The 20,579-nt window shown below is 37.2% G+C and overlaps 1 protein-coding gene across 1 annotated transcript; it reads right to left on the minus strand.

The window, feature by feature from the left end:
* Positions 1 to 18,802: 18,802 nt before the first annotated feature.
* LOC131603431 (F-box/kelch-repeat protein At3g06240-like) lies at positions 18,803 to 20,190 on the minus strand. Its single transcript, XM_058875737.1, has 2 exons — positions 19,092 to 20,190; positions 18,803 to 19,034 (listed from the first exon to the last, which is right to left on the minus strand). The coding sequence occupies exon 1, from the start codon at positions 20,188 to 20,190 to the stop codon at positions 19,126 to 19,128; it is 1,065 nt and encodes a 354-aa protein (XP_058731720.1). The 3' UTR covers positions 18,803 to 19,034; positions 19,092 to 19,125.
* Between the last annotated feature and the right edge of the window lie 389 nt (positions 20,191 to 20,579).

Below are 20,579 nucleotides of genomic sequence, written 5' to 3' on the forward strand. Positions count from 1 at the left end.
AGTAATATGTGAGTGATTTGTACAAAATGAACACACTGAATCCTAACATTAGAACCCTTATTTATACTAGTTTCGACCTTAACGGTCCTACGCTAATCTAATGCCACGTTTCTCATGAGAATCCTCGGAAAGCCATCTGTCTCTGGACAGTTATGAAAACTTCTTCGAATTTCAAATCCTCCCGCCTGAATCCTCCTTCGACGCGTGGCAATATAACTTAACATAAAATACCACGGAAATACACTAAGCATCAGTACTTAACATATTTCGTAAAATTTGTCTAAGTCTCGAAGATATACACTCCTACTAGCTTCAGCATTCACTATCTTCGTTATAACTTAGAAATCTTCGTTCTCGAAGCATGGCCATCAGGAGCCATTTTTATCTTCAAAGATGGTCATCAGTAACCATCCTTCCTTCGATTTTTTATCCTTCGAAGGACCATGTTTGCAAAACGAAATCTTCAGTTAACACCTTCGACCCCACAATTAGCATCCTATCCTCTTCATCCAATTCAAAAGGCGGGAGCACTGCTTCAATTTCAAGATGCAGACTCGCAGGAATCCAGTTGTCTAACAAAGACCAATTCCAATTACCGGTATCATCAACAATATCGTAAATTTTCGCATTCTGAATATTACTAGGAATATTCAAATCATATCCCGCAATGTTCTTGCCAACATCTATCCAACTGTCATTCCAAACATGTATTGTTTTTCCATTACCGATCCGCCACAAACTATCATCAAGAAGTTCTGGCATGAACTTAACTATAGCTTTCCAAATAGAGGAATCAGTGTTCTTGCTCTTACTGTCAGCATTATTCGTTTCCAATTGATATTTACTTCGAAGGATTTTGCACCAAAGGTCAGGAGCATTATTCTTCATCTTCCAATTTAACTTCATTATACAGGCTTGATTCATCAACTCAAGATTTCTCAAACCTAACCCTCCATTTTCCTTACTGAGCATGACAATATCCCATCCAACAACATGCATTTTTTTCTTAGCTTCAGTGTCACCCCAAACAAAACTTCTCTGTAACTTTTGAATTTCCTTAATGCAAGCTTTCGGGAGTAAATTCGTCATCATAGGGTACACAGGAACAACCTCGATAACACTTTTAGCTAAAGTGATTCTACCCGCCAAAGACAAGTATCTCGATTTCCAGCTAGCTTGGTAGAAACCTTGTCTATCAGATAAATCTTGTCTCTTGTTGGAATTACCATTTAACGGAACTCCGAGATACTTGCCAAATTTCTTTGTCTCGCGGAATCCAGACATATGCAGTAACTTCAACTTCATGTTTCTTTTTACATTTGTTGAGAATAAGATGCTTGACTTCTCACTGCTCACTTCTTGGCTAGATAGCTTACAAAAGGTACTTAGAGCTTTGTTGACACAATACATTTGTTTCTCAGTGGCTTCCCCAAAAAGAAGAAGATCGTCAGCAAACATTAGATGAGAAATAGTGAAGCCATTCTTGCATAATTTCACACCTTTTCAATTCTTCTGACTAACTTCGTGATCAATTATGTGCGAGAGTTTATCCATTCCTAGAACAAAAAGGTAAGGAGAAATAGGGTCTCCTTGTCGTATACCACGATGTGGACGAAAAAATTCACCTCTACTCCCGTTCCAATTAATATTTGTTTCAACACTCGTGACGCCGTGAATTATAACATTACTCATATTTTCTGGAATGCTGATCCCAATTAATCTTGTCATAAGCCTTTGCAAGATCAATTTTGATAACAAAAAAACCTTTCTTTCCTTTCTTTTTAGACATACTGTGCATAACTTCCGTAGCGATAATGATATTCTCATGAATTGCTCTTCCAGGAACAAAACCAGTTTGGAACGGAGACACAAGATAAGACATGTGAGGTTTTAATCTCTCCACAATCACCTTCGTAATGACTTTATAAATGGTATTACAGAGCGATATAGGCCGAAAATGAGTAACCAACTGAGGCTGATTAGTCTTGGGAATCAAACAAATATCAGTTTTGTTCACATCACTAATCATACTAGGATTAGTCCATACTTACTGCACAAAATCACAGACATTCTGCCCCACAAGTTTCCAATCTTTTTGGTAAAAGCCAGCCGGGAAACCGTCTGGCCCCGGGGCCTTCCACGGCTTCATAGCAAAAATTGCATGCTTCACTTCCTCTGTCTTTATATTCTCATTAAGACTAAGGATAATATGATCATCTAGCTTTGGATAAGTAACATCTATTTGGAACCAGGGGCACACCTTGTTAGAAAAGTCAAAGATTGTCTTAAAATAGGTAGTAACTAGCTGCTGCAACTTCTCGTGATCTTCCACCCAATTTCCTTTTTCATTTTTAAGCATAAGGACTCTATTTCTTTTCCTTCTAGTAATAACTTTCATATTGTAGTATTTCGTATTTTGATCTCCATCCGCTAATATTAGTTACCAATTTGTGTAAATATCTTAGGTAATTTTTGGTAACTTTCAAGTCTTTTTGTGGTTAATAGTAGTAGTTTATTATCATTTGGTATATATTTATTCTTATATTTATATTATTGTTGAATAGTTCTTATCTTTGCAATCTATGTTGGATTTTGTAGTTTTTATAGATAATTGGAAGCTTGGACCATGGAAAAAGGACTTTGAAGATGTTCCAAGACCAAAGCCAAAGATTGCTGAAAAGAGGTAGCGCGCTAAGCGAGGTTGAGCCCGCTAAGCGCGGTTTTGAAGAAAAGAAGGAAGTTCTGGCAGAGAGTTCCGCGCTAAGCGAGGTCTGGAGCCCGCTTAGCGCGGTTGGGCGGTTTAGCAATTTTTGATGGCGCGCTTAGCGGGCTACACCGTGCTAAGCGCGGTCTGCAAAACTTTGTTTATTTGATTAGGGGCCAGATCACTTTAAAATATAGAGAGAGATATTTTGAGAGAGAACCAAGAGCACAAAACACTGTAGCAAACTAATAGTTGAAGATTCGAAGCCTTGATCGTCGATTAATCGCCTTTGATGCTTGTTGATCTTCATCCTTTACTTCTTGAGCAAGCTACCATTCTCATGGATAGCTAAATCTCTTTTGTATCAAGATAAGATGTAATCTTCCTAGCTTTTTGTATGTATTTCTTGTGAATATATTGTGTATGAACATGTGATGATCAATATAAATGGTTTAGTTTGTTTATTAAAGCTTTTCTATGGTATAAATGTTTGAGACATCAATGTTTGTATCTAGACCTAACTCTATCATTTATCAAACTATAAGTTGCAGACATGGATTTAACGTTTGATGTTTACTTAGTATCGGTTTTAAAACGTTATTTGTATTGTTTAAACGGTGGAGAAATCGTCGGTTAAACAATACGGTAAATCTAACTATATCGTTGCGGACACGGACGATATAGGCGTCGATACGTAATTATATTGATCGTTACCGAGTTCAAATACGTATATTTATAAGGAAACATACAAATTTAGGTCGATGAAATCGAATCTTGATACATTTTCTTTAACTTAGAACTTTCATTACTTTACTCTTTGCTACTAAAAGTGTGAATGATCTTTTGCAAACCCAAACTTAAAGTAACATTAACTCAAGACAAAATAGGCTATAGAACGGCGGTAATATCGCAATAATCCCTGTGGATACGATATAAACGAAAAGTACACCACAATACTCTTTCAACAAAATGGCGTCGTTGCCGGGGATTGTTGTTTAGATATTGCAAGCATTGCAATAGTTTGTTTTGAATTGAGTCTTATAATTAATATCTTGTTTCTAAATTTATTTTCCTTGTGTTTGTTAATTTGCTTGGTTAGTTTTTCAGATTACAGTTTATGCGATGACGTATACCTGCAGATCAACTCCTTTTTTATCCTGAGATTGAAAGGACTGCGCGTAGAGAGAATAGCAAAACTCGTAGGAGGAGACAACTAGCTAGGGAAAGAAGACAACAACAAGAAGCATCTTCTTCTTCAACTCCAGTTGAAAACTTGGTTGAGGAAGAAATGGCTGCGGATCCTCCACCTCGAGGGCCTTGTGTTAATAGCCCTCGTCTCAATGCACAATTTGCTCGTGATCAGGCCAATGGAAGAAACTCCGAAATGAAGACGGGGTTACTTCAATTGTTATACCAAAATCCGTTCACAGGGGCAGATCACGAGGATCCATTTACTCATCTGACAAAGTTCTATGAGATCGCCGGAACCATTGGTGCTCCGGAAGCTGAAGAAGAACAGGTGTTCAGGAGACTCTTTCCTCATTCCTTAATTGGAAAAGCTAAGGAATGGTACCTTGATCAACCAAATAATGTCATGACAAATTGGAACGAGTTAGAAGAGAAGTTCTTGGATCGGTTCTTTCCTCACAATAGGTTCATGGAAGCGAAAACTTCTATTGCGGTGTTCTCTCAAGGTTCGAATGAATCTCTCAATGAAGCATGGGAGAGGTTCAAGTCCATGGTTAGAAAATGCAAAGGTCATGGGTTTGATGAATTGTCTCAAATCCATATCTTTAAGAATGGACTCCAACCTCAACCAAAAACTCTTTTAGATGCTACCGCGGGTGGTTCGTTGATGTCAAAAACAGCTGCTGAAGCAATTGCTATCATTGATAGGATGGATTTGAATGATCATCAAGGGCAACACAACCGTAGTGCATCGCAAAGAAAACCAGGAGTTCTTGAATTGAATACTAGTGATGCAATACTTGCTCAAAACAAGTTATTGACACAACAAGTAGAATTGCTCACTCAACAAATGTCAAAACTTCCTCAACAAATCAAAGAGATACATGGGATCCCTTATAAAAATCAACAGGTGATGTGTTGTGAATTGTGTAGGGGTGACCATCAAACTGGTTTTCGTCCTCCACCGGGTGAAGAGGTGAATTATGTGTCTAATCCTAATCAAGGATATGGTGGGAGACAACAACAACAACCTTACAACAATAACCAAGGTTACCAACAAAGAGGTAATCAAGGTTATCAACAAGGATGGAGGTCGGAAGCGGGTCCATCGAATCGTCAAAATCCTTATCAAGGTGGTTACAACCAACAACCTCAACAACCAAAGCTTTCAATAGAGGACACTCTTAGCCAATTCATGCAATTGCAAATTGCAAGCCAAAAGAGTACAGATGCCGCCATAAAGAACCTTGAAACTCAAGTCGGGCAATTGTCAAAGCAACTTGCCGATCAAAACAAAGGTCCTTTTCCGGCTACTACACAAGAAAATCCTCGTGAGCATTGTAAGTCAATTCTAACTCGTAGCGGTAGAAATATTGATATGGGTGTAGGAGAGATAGTTGAGGAAGAAATTGTTGAAAGTGAAAAAGATAGGGAGATTGAAGTAGAAAAAAATGTTGAGGGTGATTTAGTTGAAAATGAGAAAGAGAAAGAATTAGTGGAAAAAGAAACTCTTGAGAAAGTTGTAGAAAAAGAGAGAAAAAAATTGAGTGTGAGTGAGAAGGGAAAGAAGAAGGTGGAAGATTCTATACAAGTGAAGAAATTACCTTACCCTCCCGGTCCGTCAAAGAAAGAAGATGCAAAGCACTATGCTCGGTTCTTGGACATCTTTAGCAAGTTGCAAATCAATGTTCCTTTTTCCGAGGCATTAGAGCAAATGTCGATGTATGCAAAATTCATCAAAGACATCATCACTAAGAAGAGAAGATTCTTGGATCCGGAGGTAGTAACGGTGAGCTCTTGTTGTAATGCGTTAATTCAACGCACTACTCCGATAAAATCAAATGATCCTGGGCGGGTAACCTTACCGGTGTCTATTGGAAATGTTCACATAGGCAAAGGTTTGGTAGATACCGGTTCTAGCATTAATTTGATCCCATTGTCTATGGTGAGAAGATTAGGAATCAACGATTTGAAGCCGACAAGAATGACGTTATCATTAGCGGATAAATCCACAGCTCATCCTCATGGAGTTGCGGAAGACTTGCTTGTCAAGGTTGACAAATTTTGGTATCCTGTTGATTTTATTGTCATAGACATGGAAGAAGATCCTGAGATTCCATTGATCTTAGGAAGGCCCTTAATGAAGACGGCCCGAATGATGATAGATATTGATGATGGCTTAATGAAATTAAGGTACCAAGATGAAGAATTATGTCTTGATCTCTTTGAAGCCATCAAGCATCCGAGTGATGATGATGATTGTTTTAGAATCGATGCTACCGAAAGGGCTATTATGAAAGTGGAGAATCAAATGCACTTGTCGAATCCTCTTGAGAAGACTTTAATGGAAGCTCTTGAAGTTCTCACCAAAGATCAAGAGAAAGAAATTGAAGATTGCTTGAGAAATTTAGAGGCTTGTGATGAGATGAATCCATTTGAAACTCAAATTGAAGAGTTGAAGGATGAACCTAAAGTTGAAGAGCAAAAGGTGGAGTTGAATGTGTTACCATCTCACTTGAAATACGTGTTTCTCGGTGACAATTCTACTAAGCCGGTTATCATTAATAACGGTTTGTCTAGCAAGGAAGAGCATCGATTGAAGGAGGTATTGACAAAGAATCAAGAAGCAATAGGATGGGTTTTATCCGACTTGAAGGGTATTAGTCCGGCCTATTGTATGCATAAGATTATGTTAGAAGATGATTTTCGGCCCGTGGCACAACCTCAAAGGCGATTAAATCCAACCATGAAAGAAGTTGTTAGAAAAGAGGTTGTGAAGTTATTAGAGGCGGGGATGATTTATCCCATCTCCGATAGCGAATGGGTGAGTCCGGTGCATGTGGTTCCTAAGAAGGGTGGATTGACGGTTGTGAGAAATGAGAAGAACGAGTTGATTCCTTCGAGAGCGATGACCGGGTGGCGTATGTGTATTGATTATAGGAGGTTGAACCAAGCAACAAGAAAAGATCACTTTCCATTACCTTTTATGGATCAAATGCTAGAGAGGTTAGCCGGAAGAACCTTCTATTGTTTCCTGGATGGTTATTCAGGATACAATCAAATATCAGTGAATCCGGCGGACCACGAGAAAACTGCCTTTACATGTCCTTTTGGCGTTTTTGCATACCGAAGAATGCCATTTGGACTATGTAATGCTCCCGCAACATTTCAAAGGTGCATGCAAGCTATCTTCTCAGATTTGATCGAGAAAAGCATCGAGGTGTTCATGGATGATTTTTCTGTGTACGGGTCGTCATTTGACTTGTGCTTGAAAAATCTTGATGTGGTGATGGAAAGATGTATTGAAACAAATTTGGTTCTCAACTGGGAGAAGTGCACTTTCATGGTAACGGATGGGATTGTTCTTGGCCACAAGGTATCTTCAAAAGGGCTTGAGGTCGATCCAGCAAAAATTGAAGTTATTGAAAAGCTTCCCCCTCCGGTGAATGTGAAAGGCATAAGGAGCTTCTTGGGACATGCTGGGTTTTATAGAAGATTCATCAAGGATTTCTCCAAGGTCGCAAAGCCTTTGAGTAATTTGCTCAACAAAGGTATGGAATTTAATTTTGATGAATCATGTCTAAAAGCTTTCCTAGAACTCAAAGAAAATTTGACCACCACACCCATAATTATCGCTCCTAATTGGTCGCTTGAGTTTGAACTCATGTACGATGCTAGTGACTATGCGGTTGGTGCAGTCTTAGGCCAAAGGAAAAACAAACATTTCCATGCTATACATTATGCGAGCAAAGTTTTAAATGAGGCACAGGTAAACTATGCCACTACCGAAAAAGAATTGCTCGCAATTGTGTTTGCATTGGAGAAGTTTCGTTCTTACCTTATTGGTTCTAAAGTGGTGTGTTACACTGATCATGCCGCAATCAAATATCTTCTCACCAAGCCTGATTCAAAACAGAGGCTTATTAGGTGGATTCTTTTGCTTCAAGAATTTGATCTTAAAGTGAGAGATAAGAAAGGCACTGAAAATTTGATTGCGGATCATTTATCTTGGTTAGTGAATACCGATGTGACAAACAATGAGAAAGAAGTGAGGGAAGAATTCCCCGATGAAAAACTGTACATGATACAAGAAGTTAGACCCTGGTTCGCAGATATGGCTAATCACAAAGCATCTGGCTGGATACCGGAGGATCTAACTTGGAATCAAAGAAAAAAGTTTTTAAACGATGCCAATTTTTATGTTTGGGATGATCCTCACTTGTTTAAGTTGAGTAGTGACAATCTTTTGAGAAGATGTGTCGCGGATGAGGAGACAAAAAGCATTTTGTGGCATTGCCACAATTCGCCTTATGGTGGTCATTTTAATGGTTTGCGTACGGCCACAAAAGTCCTTCAATCGGGATTTTGGTGGCCTACTTTGTTCAAAGATGCTTACCACCATGTTGCCTCATGCGACAGTTGTCAACGAACTGGTGGAATAGGGAAAAGAGAGGAAATGCCCCTCCAAAGTATTGTAGAAGTAGAAGTATTTGATTGTTGGGGCATTGATTTTGTTGGACCATTCCCTTCCTCTATGTCAAATGAATACATCTTGGTAGCTGTGGATTACGTGTCTAAGTGGGTGGAAGCGATTGCTTCACCCAAAGCGGATGGTGAGACCGTGATAAAATTTTTGAAGAAAAATATATTTTCGCGGTTTGGCACGCCAAGAGTATTAATTAGTGATGGTGGATCTCATTTCTGTAATGCCCCGCTTGAAAAAGTGTTGGAGCAATATGGAGTAAAGCACAAGGTGGCTACTCCATATCATCCACAAACTAATGGGCAAGTTGAGAGGACCAATAGAGAAATTAAGAGAATTCTTGAAAAAACTGTGTCTAGCTCTAGGAAGGATTGGTCGATGAAATTAGATGAAACCTTGTGGGCGTATCGGACCGCTTTCAAAGCACCGATCGGTCTTACACCATTCCAAATGGTGTATGGTAAAAGTTGTCACCTTCCCGTAGAACTAGAGCATAAGGCATATTGGGCCTTGAAACTTTTGAATTTTGACCACAAGTTGTGTGGAGAGAGAAGAAAAATCCAACTTCAGGAGTTGGAAGAAATGAGATTGCATGTCTACAAGTCTAATTCTATCTACAAAGAAAAGACCAAATTCTATCATGATAGTAAGATTAGAATGAAAGATTTTAAGGTAGGACAATTGGTGTTACTCTTCAATTCCCGGTTAAGACTTTTTTCGGGAAAGTTGAAGTCGAAATGGTCCGGACCGTTTTTGGTCAAAGAGGTTAGAAGCCATGGGGCTATTGTGATAGAGGACCAAAAATCAAAGCAAGAATGGGTAGTTAATGGTCAGAGGTTGAAGGTTTATCGAGGAAGCGATTTTAATCGTGAAACTTGTGTTTTATCGTTTGGTGATCCTTGATTGCCTTTGACCGTCGAGCTGGCCGACGTTAAACAAAGCGCTTATTGGGAGGAACCCCAATTTGTAAATATTCAGCTTGTTTTATGTGTTTTTTACCGTTTATGTTTTTTGCGTTCTGGTCGAGCCAAAATCAGCCTACCGATAAAGTTACACTTGCTGGTAGAAGAAAAAATTTTCTGTGTTCTGTCAAGGGCGCTTAGCGCGCTCTAGCCCGCTTAGCGCGCTTTTGAAATTTTGGAACCCTTAGTTCCAGAGAGTTGCGCGCTTAGCGCGCTTCAGACCCCGCTTAGCGCGGGTGGGTTTTCAAAAAAAAATAAATTATTTTTGAAATGTTGGGCCTTTGTTTCTGACCCGGCCCAGCGCGTTTTCTGAATGAAAAAATAGGGTTTGAGGTCTTTGTGCCTCATTTTCCCCATTTTTGCTCTCCTAAGCTTGTTTTCTCTTTTTGCTTCTCCATTTTAGTCTTTGCTCTTTCTTCATCTCCTTCAATTTCTCAAGGTAAGCATCTTCTTCTTCTCCATTTTAGTTTTATTCTCCCTATTGTATAGTTTTTAATTTTTGATTTTAGGAATATATGATGTGGTTAGGGTTTTGTATATTGAAAAACATAGTATAGAACATGTTTCCTGTGCCTTATAATGTGTTTAAACTGAATTTGGGTGCTGTTGAAGCATGGAGGAAACCCTGGTTCGCAGAGAATTTTTTCTGCAAATCGCAGAGCCCGCTTAGCGCGGTCTGGGAATTTCAGAAAAATTCCCTCTTCTGCCTGTTTTTGTTTGATGCAGGGGGAGTGTTCTATTGCTTTGATTCTGACTGTAGCTGTTTATTTTTGTTATTTTTATGTTAACATGTTGGTTTTGTGTTGCCATTTCTTTAATCATTTCAGATGGGACCGAAATTCCTAGGCTCTAAGAAAAGAAAGGCCGGAACCGAAGGTGGCAGTTCTTCTCAAGCACCTAGGGGTATTCCGTTTAATCAGAACCGATTTAAGAGTCATGTCCAAGAGGAGAGGTACAAGAAGTTAGAGGTTAGGACATTGTGGCCAGAGCGAATTGTGAGAATCAATCCTGAGGGAACCTATGGGTGGTGTCATAACACCATTGAGGAGTATGGTTGGCTTAAACTTTGTGAGCCTGCACCTAAGTTTCATTTGGAGATTGTAAGAGAGTTTTATGCTAATGCCATTCCAAATGAGGAATTTCCGGTTGAAGGTGTGGCCTATGAGTTCAAAACTTGGGTGCGTGGTAAGGAAATCGACTTTTCTCGTCAGGCAATCCGTGAATTTCTTGGAACTCCATTGCCTTTTGAGGATGGTGAGCTGTGTGGGTATCATGTACAATTGGCACGGGGAAATTTTGATTGGGAGCATCTGAGGGAGGTTTTGTGTATGAGTGAGCATTCTTATGATCTTAATCCTTCACAGCAGCCCCAGAAGTTCTCTAGAAAAGTGTTGACTACTAATGCTCAGGTTCTCATGTCGGTGGTCCTTTATAATTTAAGGCCTAGGAGTCACACTTCCTCTTTGCCTGCTGAGTCTGCTGCTTTGGTTGCTCGTATGATTGAGCATGAGCCGATTGATATTACTCGCATTATTGCGAATGAGCTGAAGAGGGTTGCTTTGAGTGGAACTCGGCATGGTGATCGTGCTCCCTGCAAGCTGATTTTTCCTGGTTTGATCATGAATCTGTGCAAGAAAGCTAGAGTGCAGATTCCTTCTGAGGGTCTTGTGTCTATTGACACTTTTATTGATGACACTTTTATTGAGCGTTATTGTTTATCCAGGTTGACTGCTGTTCCTGTTGCTGCTGCTCGCCCTGCTCGCCGCCGTAGTGATCCTGATAGAGAGGAGAACTTGGCATTTCATATGGCGCATCAGAGAGCATTCATGTTTTTGCATGATTCTATGTCTCAGCTGAGGTTGCAGATGATGGAGCCCCATGTGGCTCATCCGTGGAGTTCTCGCCAAGACTTGGTGGATTATGCTAATTGGCCTGAGGTCAGTCCATTTCCTGAGGAGGAGGAGGAAGGTGGCGAGGATGAAAATGTGGAAGAAAATCAGGATGAGGATGAGTAGTTTTATATTTTATGTTTAGTGCTAGTTTTTTTTTTTTGACATTAGCTTTGTTATGTTTTGTTTCATCCTTTTATAGGATGAGGTATTTTGAACCTTAGGCATTGCTATGCCTTTTTGGATTTTGTGACACCTTTTGGTGTTTGTTTTAAATTATTAAGTTTTTAGTTTAATTGCTTTTATTTCTATGAACATATGCAATTGTGTTTTTTTTTTAATTTTTGTTGTCCTTGTGAAAGTGTTTCCTTGAGGGAGCAAGTTTTACATCCAATTGGGGCGGTGATGATATAATGTGAAATTAGTACGTGCAAGGTACATTTTTATCGTTTCTTTAACATACCATGAATTAGATGCTTGTAATTGTACAAATTAGATGTCATATTTTCTTTAACAAATATAGTTCAATATTGAATCATTTTAGTTCTAAAACTAGTGTGAGGAGCCTTTCCATTGTACATATATATATATATATATATATATATATATATATATATATATATATATATATATATACATATATATATATACATATATATATATACATACATATATATATATATATATATATTATTTTGTGATTACCAACAATGTGCGTTTAACTCGTGTTTATTATGTTTAATCTTGCGTTTTTATTTTAATTGTGTAAAGCATGAAAGTGATCAAAGCATTTTGTTTCGTATTACGAGTATAACTTCTCTACCATATATAACCTACCCGGTGAGTGTGTGAGCATTTGATAACCACTTTGAGCCGTTTTTGCCAAGATTCAAGCGGTATCAATTCCTTGTCTATATTTGCCGATTTTTTATATGAATCTTGATGATTTTCTTTCAACCTTGAAGAGTACCATTAATTGTGGTTAGGAATGTTTCCTTTTCGCCTTAGAATAGAGAGCATTCGTGATTATGTGGTGGTAATATTCAAGTTGGGGAGAATATAAAATTTTGTTTGTATTGGTAGTGAGAAGTAAATAAGTGATTGCTCAAGAGAAAAAGAAAGTGAAAAAGAAAGAGAAAAAGAAAAAGAAAAAGAAAAAAAAAGGCTTTGTATATAGCTAGTTCCTTTAAATTAAGAAGGTGAACTCTTGAGCAATAAATTTGTGTGAGTGGTTGATAAGGATATGTGGATATAATTGTATTTGAATGCTCTCTTAGGTATTGACCCATTCGTTTCAATGGCCTTGAGAAATGACACTTCCTTGTTAACCAAGCCAAGATTCAACCCTAAAGTCTTTGTGATTCTTGCTTTTACGCTTTTTATATAAATGTTGTGTAGATGAATGCATAATTAATTCTGGATGTTGGCGACATTGTTGTGTGAGTGTTAGGTCCTCAATTTTGTCTCTTACTAGAGAAGTGTGTAGGTTGTGATTCAATTTTGAACTTATTTTGTTTTAGGAACTGTTTACATCAAAGGTGTATTTAGTATTAGTATCTCAATCATGGTATTATTTTAGCAAGGGTGAGATGTTACTTGTGTGCTTATGGAATTTGAACCACCCGTTTGTTCTTGTCTTAGCTTGTGCTCTCTTGGTTTTGTTTGTTGTTGTTTTTATGTTTGTTTTTGTTTGAGGACAAACAAAGGTTTAAGTTGGGGAGAGTTGTTAGTTACCAATTTGTGTAAATATCTTAGGTAATTTTTGGTAACTTTTAAGTCTTTTTGTGGTTAATAGTAGTAGTTTATTATCATTTGGTATATATTTATTCTTATATTTATATTATTGTTGAATAGTTCTTATCTTTGCAATCTATGTTGGATTTTGTAGTTTTTATAGATAATTGGAAGCTTGGACCATGGAAAAAGGACTTTGAAGATGTTCCAAGACCAAAGCCAAAGATTGCTGAAAAGAGGTAGCACGCTAAGCGAGGTTGAGCCCGCTAAGCGCGGTTTTGAAGAAAAGAAGGAAGTTCTGGCAGAGAGTTCCGCGCTAAGCGAGGTCTGGAGCCCGCTTAGCGCGGTTGGGCGGTTTAGCAATTTTTGATGGCGCGCTTAGCGGGCTACACCGCGCTAAGCGCGGTCTGCGAAACTTTGTTTATTTGATTAGGGGCCAGATCACTTTAAAATATAGAGAGAGATATTTTGAGAGAGAACCAAGAGCACAAAACACTGTAGCAAACTAAGAGTTGAAGATTCGAAGCCTTGATCGTCGATTAATCGCCTTTGATGCTTGTTGATCTTCATCCTTTACTTCTTGAGCAAGCTACCATTCTCATGGATAGCTAAATCTCTTTTGTATCAAGATAAGATGTAATCTTCCTAGCTTTTTGTATGTATTTCTTGTGAATATATTGTGTATGAACATGTGATGATCAATATAAATGGTTTAGTTTGTTTATTAAAGCTTTTCTATGGTATAAATGTTTGAGACATCAATGTTTGTATCTAGACCTAACTCTATCATTTATCAAACTATAAGTTGCAGACATGGATTTAACGTTTGATGTTTACTTAGTATCGGTTTTAAAACGTTATTTGTATTGTTTAAACGGTGGAGAAATCGTCGGTTAAACAATACGGTAAATCTAACTATATCGTTGCGGACACGGACGATATAGGTGTCGATACGTAATTATATTGATCGTTACCGAGTTCAAATACGTATATTTATAAGGAAACATACAAATTTAGGTCGATGAAATCGAATCTTGATACATTTTCTTTAACTTAGAACTTTCATTACTTTACTCTTTGCTACTAAAAGTGTGAATGATCTTTTGCAAACCCAAACTTAAAGTAACATTAACTCAAGACAAAATAGGCTATAGAACGGCGGTAATATCGCAATAATCCCTGTGGATACGATATAAACAAAAAGTACACCACAATACTCTTTCAACAGCTAACCAAGTAGTTCTAGCCCTTTGAAACCACATTAACTCTTCCTGCTTCAAAATAGTACTAAGCTCAGCCTGTAAATGCTCTTCTAATTTTTTCATTCCACCATAATAGTACTGCTGCTGCAACTTTCTTTGAATTCCATCTAGCCTTCTAGATATTTCAGCTTTCTTTCTCTTGACTTCATCAAAGGTTTCAAATTTCCAATCCTTAATACCTTCCCTTGCATTCCTTAGATTGTGAAGCATGTTGTGATCATTGTTCCAAACATGATTAAGCATAGCATGGTAAGTGTCCTTGAGAAGCCAAGCGTTCTCAAAACGAAAGGGTTTAGCAGTCGTATTATGCATTTCAATACTTGGAACTACCTGAATTGGATGGTGATCAGAAAATTCGACCCGGGCCAATACTTTGACATACGCATCTGGAAAACACCATCTCCAACTATCATTGCTAAGAGCTCGATCTAGTTTTTCATAAATACGCTGCCCTCCATGAAAAATTGGACCACGCCAAGTGTACCTACAACCTCTAGTTTCAAGGTCATTTAGATTGCAATCTGTTATTCTGTTATGAAATATAGCACATATACTATTCGAAGCTTGCAATCCACCTCTCTTCTCAGTACTATCTGCAACATCATTAAAATCATCTGCTACAAGCCACATATCCTGAGTATTAATGGAGATATTTTTCAGCTCATCCCACAGAAACTTCTTGTCATTTTCATCCGGCCTCGCATAATCCGCAGTAAAAAAATACTCATGTCTGCTATCAGTTTGGACCCAAAGATGAATGAATCGTGTATTACTTCTAATAAAGGTTACTTTCATAGAGTTAGTCTTCCAAGCCACCATAATGCCTCCTGAATACCCTCTATTGTCCACTACTAACCTTCCATCATATCCTAATTTCTCAAAGGAGCCTTTAAGAATATTTGGATCACATCTCGTTTCTGAAATCACAACCATCGAGGGACTATACATATTTAGGTAGTACTTGCAATACCTATAGAAAGATTTGCTTGCTGCACCTCTACAGTTCCACACCATGATCTTATTAGATGTACTAATCATAGGAAAGGTTATCAATAGATAACACATCACCTTAAGCTCCTAAAGGAGACTCCTTAACAAATTCAATTGTAAGCTCAACTTCAGTTTCAATGGTATTTCCTTATGTTCCACTATCAATGATAATTTCTCCACATTCAGTTTCATCAATTTGAGTATTCGAATTTTGCTTTACAGGTTCAAAAATTCTACTCGCTTCAGTAATATCAGGAGGTTCATCAATTTTGTAATGTTCAGCTGCATGTGCATGAAATTCAGCCACATCCAATCGAACAAAGGGAGTGCCTTTAATGTTATGAAAGGCATGGTCCTTAGATTTCATGAAAAAGTCTTTCTGTTGCAAGTTGTAAAGCTTAGATTGGTCCTCTATTCGCCCAGTTCTCGTGTTACCTATCCCAAACATGCCTTCAATTCCTTTCTTGCTGATGCCACTGATCTTTTCTTTATTATTGATACTGCCATGTGTCGCCAAAATACTAGTTCTACTCGTGAATGTTTGCTTTTTCTCCTGTCCTTTTTTAATACCTGACTTTCCCACCATACTTCCATTCTTTTTACTAGTCTGAACTTCACTATCCCCCACCTGAATGCCCATAAAATGTAATGACTGAGCTAAATCTTCACTAATGTTCCTTCCTTTTTGACGCTTATTTGTATTGACCATATTTCCTTCTATATCAGCATTATTTCTTTCCATTTTTTCTCCCATTATGTTGTTATTTGTCTCCTTCCCATGATTGGATGTGGACCCAATCTCATTATTATTCTTTATAGCAAAATCGTTTTCTATTAATTCTTCCAAATTACCATTCAAAACATTAAAACGTGATCCTCCTATTTTTGGAATATTCATGACAGCCATCGGAGTTTTGTTCCCCGTCTCATTAATGCTTGTCTGTTTCTTCTTTCCACCACCAGAAACACTAACTCCTTCCTTTTCTTTCCCCTTACGCGTACGTCGTGGTTTCTGGACCACCACCCAAGGAACTTGTACCTCACTTCTCATATTTCCTGTTACTTTTTGACCGGTATTCTCCATAGTTGCGTTCTGCCTCATAACCGCAACATCATCGTTCCTTTTACCTTGAGCATCCATAGTTGTTTCTTCTTTATTTGGGCAGCCTTCCCTATAATGTCCAAACTTCCCACAATTAGTACATAGCAAATGTAATCCTTCATATTCCACCTTATAGGACCGATTTTGAATCATAAACATAGCTACAAGCGCCTTGGTCAAATCAATCTCAACACAGATACGGACATATTTGCCACGAGCATGCATAACTGTATTCTTATCAACTTTGACTGTTTTCCCTATCTTGTTGCCAATGTGATGCAAAACTCTACAATCATAATACTCAACAGGCAGCTCCGAAATTCTCACCCATACCGCAACAGATTTAATCGTGTCACTCTGAGGATGAAAATTTAGACACCATTCTTTCACAGTTAAGTAATGATCATAGATGAACCACGGGCCATTCATCAAAGCCATCATATGATCTTGATTATGAGTGAAAGTGACAAGATAATAATCATTACTTAAATCTATAATGTTTATTTTTCCTTTATTCACCCACATTTGCTTCAATCTCGTCTTCAAAGCCTTGTAACCAATTCGCCTTCCCAACAGCTTGACAATAACCCCATGTTTCCATGGTTTTTGGATTCTCTTTTCCTCCGCTTTAGACAGAATAAACAAAGGACAATCATAGCCTCCAATTTTCTGTTCCACTACTCGTATCGCCTCCACTCCGTCTTCTTCAATTTCATCATCTTCACCTACCCAATCAAAGCTTCCTTCCTTCTCCACCGTATCCTCTTCTCCTTCCACTCCCATAACCATATCTTTATAAGATCTATTAGTATGAGTTTTCTCTTCCTCCCCATCTTTCATCATTGTCTGATGCGTGCTGGGTTGCCCGCCATATTCCTGAAAACAATTGAAATCAATTATAAGAATGGGAAACACTTGAAAAACAAACAAAAAATCAATTTTGGACCACTTCAGAAGTTCATTTCTGAAACTGGGAATGAAGAAGGTGTTTTCGGAAATGAACTTCCGAAACACCTATGCGAAGCTCACTTCTGCATCTTCCATGGCAGACCCCAAAATCCATTAAAACAACTTATAATGATTCTAAACAACCTAAATACCACTACCAACCTACCCCTATATCATTTTTGCAATTTCTAAACACCATAAAGGAGATTTGAATCATAGATCTAAAGATTGAAAAACTTACCAATTGAAGAGATTGAGTAGCTTTAGGTTGAGATTAAGTAGCTTTTGGAATGGTTAACTGTAGGATTCAAACTTGGTTATGCAAAAATTCTAAAGAGAGGAAGTTTGTTTAAGATTTAGGGTAAAAATTATTGGGGGAGGGGGCTATTTTACTTAATCTGCAAAACGCGGAGTATTTCGGAAAGACACTTCCGAAATACTGTTTTCGAAAATGCATTTCTGAAATAAGACAAATTTTGAAAAGAAAAAAAAAGCGTTTTCGGAGATGCATCTTCGAAAACAGCATTTTTTTTGCTTTTCAAAAATGCATTTCCGAAGTAAGGGGTATTTTGGATTTTTCACTAGAGGTGACCAAGAAGACATTGGGGTGGATAAAGAAATTTCCATATTCAAAAGCCAATTCAAATTCTTAGCCATTTTTCTTATAACAATCTAAAGTCAATTTTCAAGTGTTTTGTGAGCCAAGCTTCTAAGCCAAAATTTTGAGCCTTTTTAGTCAAACTCAAGTCCTCAAGTTCAAGACTTTTTAGATATTTTGAATTGATTTCGAGTCAAAATCTAAGCCTTTTGAGCCAAGTTCATTGGGACCACCTTCATACATCATCAGCCACGTTTTTTCAACAAACCAAATTACACACACTAAATTGAAGTTTATTTGTTCAGAGACACGCACGGTTTCATTGTCTCTTTTCTTCCCTGTAACAAATTTATAAAATAATATTTTAAAACAAATTTAAACTCAGTATCCTTAAAATAATAATTTAATTTTATCACTTATAAATAATTTAACACTTTTATTTTTTAAAATTAATTGATGTTTACCACATTTTAAAACATATTGACATATGTTAATGTTTAACCAAGTTAATATTTAAAAGTATAAAATAATTGAAAAGACATATTTTAATTAAGCCGTGCGTTCTAGTTTGATTGAGAAGAAAATTACGTCATCCTTTCAATCCTCTCTCACTAATGAAAAGTTTTGTCAATGACACCTAATGCAATTTAAAGGTTTTGGTTTTATTTATTAGAATGGAAAATGCTTTAAAACCATCTCATGAAAAATATAATATCTCCTATCTCTGTCTGTTTATATAGTTTCTGCTTTCCTTTCATCCCTAATAGAAAGAGGTCAAAATTAAATATGCACTCTTTTTGGACATCTATAAAAGCATTTTGGTTTGTGAAACAGAATGTCAATCAAACCATAACTATCAATATTAGTATTACATTCCATTGAAATTAGAGAAGAAAACCTTCTATGTCATTCAAATACATATGTAGTTACTATGTCATATAGTTGTAATCTCGACCAACATGCTCATCAATGAATCCAGCATATTAGAATAAATAACAGTGAATCACACAACCAAAGGTGTGAATGTTACCAATAAGCATATCACAAATAGTTAACCAATAAACATTTCATGACATATTACATTAGCTCATGTGGCACACTTACTCATATTATCTTCTTAAGCATTTCTCACTTTACTGCAAAGATTCTACATACACAGTCAATTGGGATCAACCTGCATTGTTATAGTTATGTTAGGGGCTAGGATCTAGTTCAATAAATATTTCATAACCTCATTCTTCTTGCTTGTTGCTTGTTTCATCTTCTTAAGCTTGTTGGTTGTCATCATCACTGGGGAGTGAAAGCAGAGAATCTATATACACACTCAAATCGCAGCTAAGATTGTAATTAGGATAAGAATGTTGCTCCAGACACTGTCCACATTTATCATACTTCACCAATCCATCTTCATCATCCGTCCCAATAATATCATCACTTTTTGTACAACACAAAGGAAAAAAGGAATGAATAGGAAGAACAAGAGTCATAGTCCAAGAGGAGTTCACTTTGTATTCTTTCATCACCCATATTTGAACCCTATCATTAAAGTGATACTTAGTATATACACTGAGAAATCCTCCATAAACCCATAAACAACACTCCAAACGACTACTGGGCAAAAGCATATATGAAAGTTTCCTTTCCATTAAATCAAATGCAACAATAACATAAGCTTGTAAATCATAACGAAAAGCCATCCAATGAATAGCTCCCTTATAGAGCAAACCACCTTTGGGCTCTTCCTCTCGAAATCCATAAGGGAAGTAAGGACCCTCAACTTCTTTCCATGTATTAGATTTCAATGAGAAGTACTCCAAGCGAATTGGAGGATCTCCTGAATCAATGCGAGACATTGAAACAACCAAATAATCATCGGTTGAATCGTCGTACCCAAAACCATAGAAATATTCAGCATCCAAATTGGAACCAAAAGGAGATAAAGGAAATTGTTTATGAAGTCCAGTGGATGGATTCCAAAGGTAGATGATGTTTAAGGAACTGCAGAAAAGTATGAAACCTCTGCATGACCCTCTAATTTCAAAATCTGTAAAATCCTCTGGAAAGATAGAATCAAGGTTGAGAGAAAAAGAAGCCTTGTCATCGTGAAGCGATGCTTCAAAATCGATGGATAGAGATTGATGAGTTGAAGTTGATACTAATAGAATTCTACGAGTGTGTGTTGCAGAGTTAAGTTGAAAATATGAATTTGCAAAATGGGGATCATGAGAAATAAGAGAAAACCACAACTTACAAACAGACTTGAAACGTATGAGAGACTTTACCGGCAATCTCAGTAAGATTTGGATGGTCAATTCATGAGGAAGATACATGATCTTACTCAATAAAAATTAAAATGTACTCGAAAAGTAACTTTATAGTAATATTTGAAAGTTATCTTTCAGACGCACTCATTATCATATTTTGTTCATTTGGTATCACGTAGTAAAAGTTATAGAATTTCATCCAAATGGATAACTTTTGGATGCACCCATTACAATATGTTGTGTAGTTGGCATTAGTAAATAAAAGTGAAAGGAGTGTAGCATGAATATAAATGAAAAGTATACTTTACACGCGTTAATGCAAATAAAAGTGCAGACATATGGCTCCATGAGAAATTATGTATGTGTAGAGCCCGAACTTTAATTATTGTTATAAATATATATTTTATACGGTTATATTAATTTTATACCACAATTACTACATGTTTTAGAAAATT

The sequence above is a fragment of the Vicia villosa genome, linkage group LG1, assembly GCF_029867415.1.
Source record: "Vicia villosa cultivar HV-30 ecotype Madison, WI linkage group LG1, Vvil1.0, whole genome shotgun sequence".
Lineage (NCBI taxonomy): Eukaryota > Viridiplantae > Streptophyta > Magnoliopsida > Fabales > Fabaceae > Vicia > Vicia villosa.

Bases quoted from the DNA above. Each gene is read 5' to 3' on its own strand.
- LOC131603431 (XM_058875737.1), bottom strand. From the start codon at position 20,190: ATGTATCTTCCTCATGAATTGACCATCCAAATCTTACTGAGATTGCCG.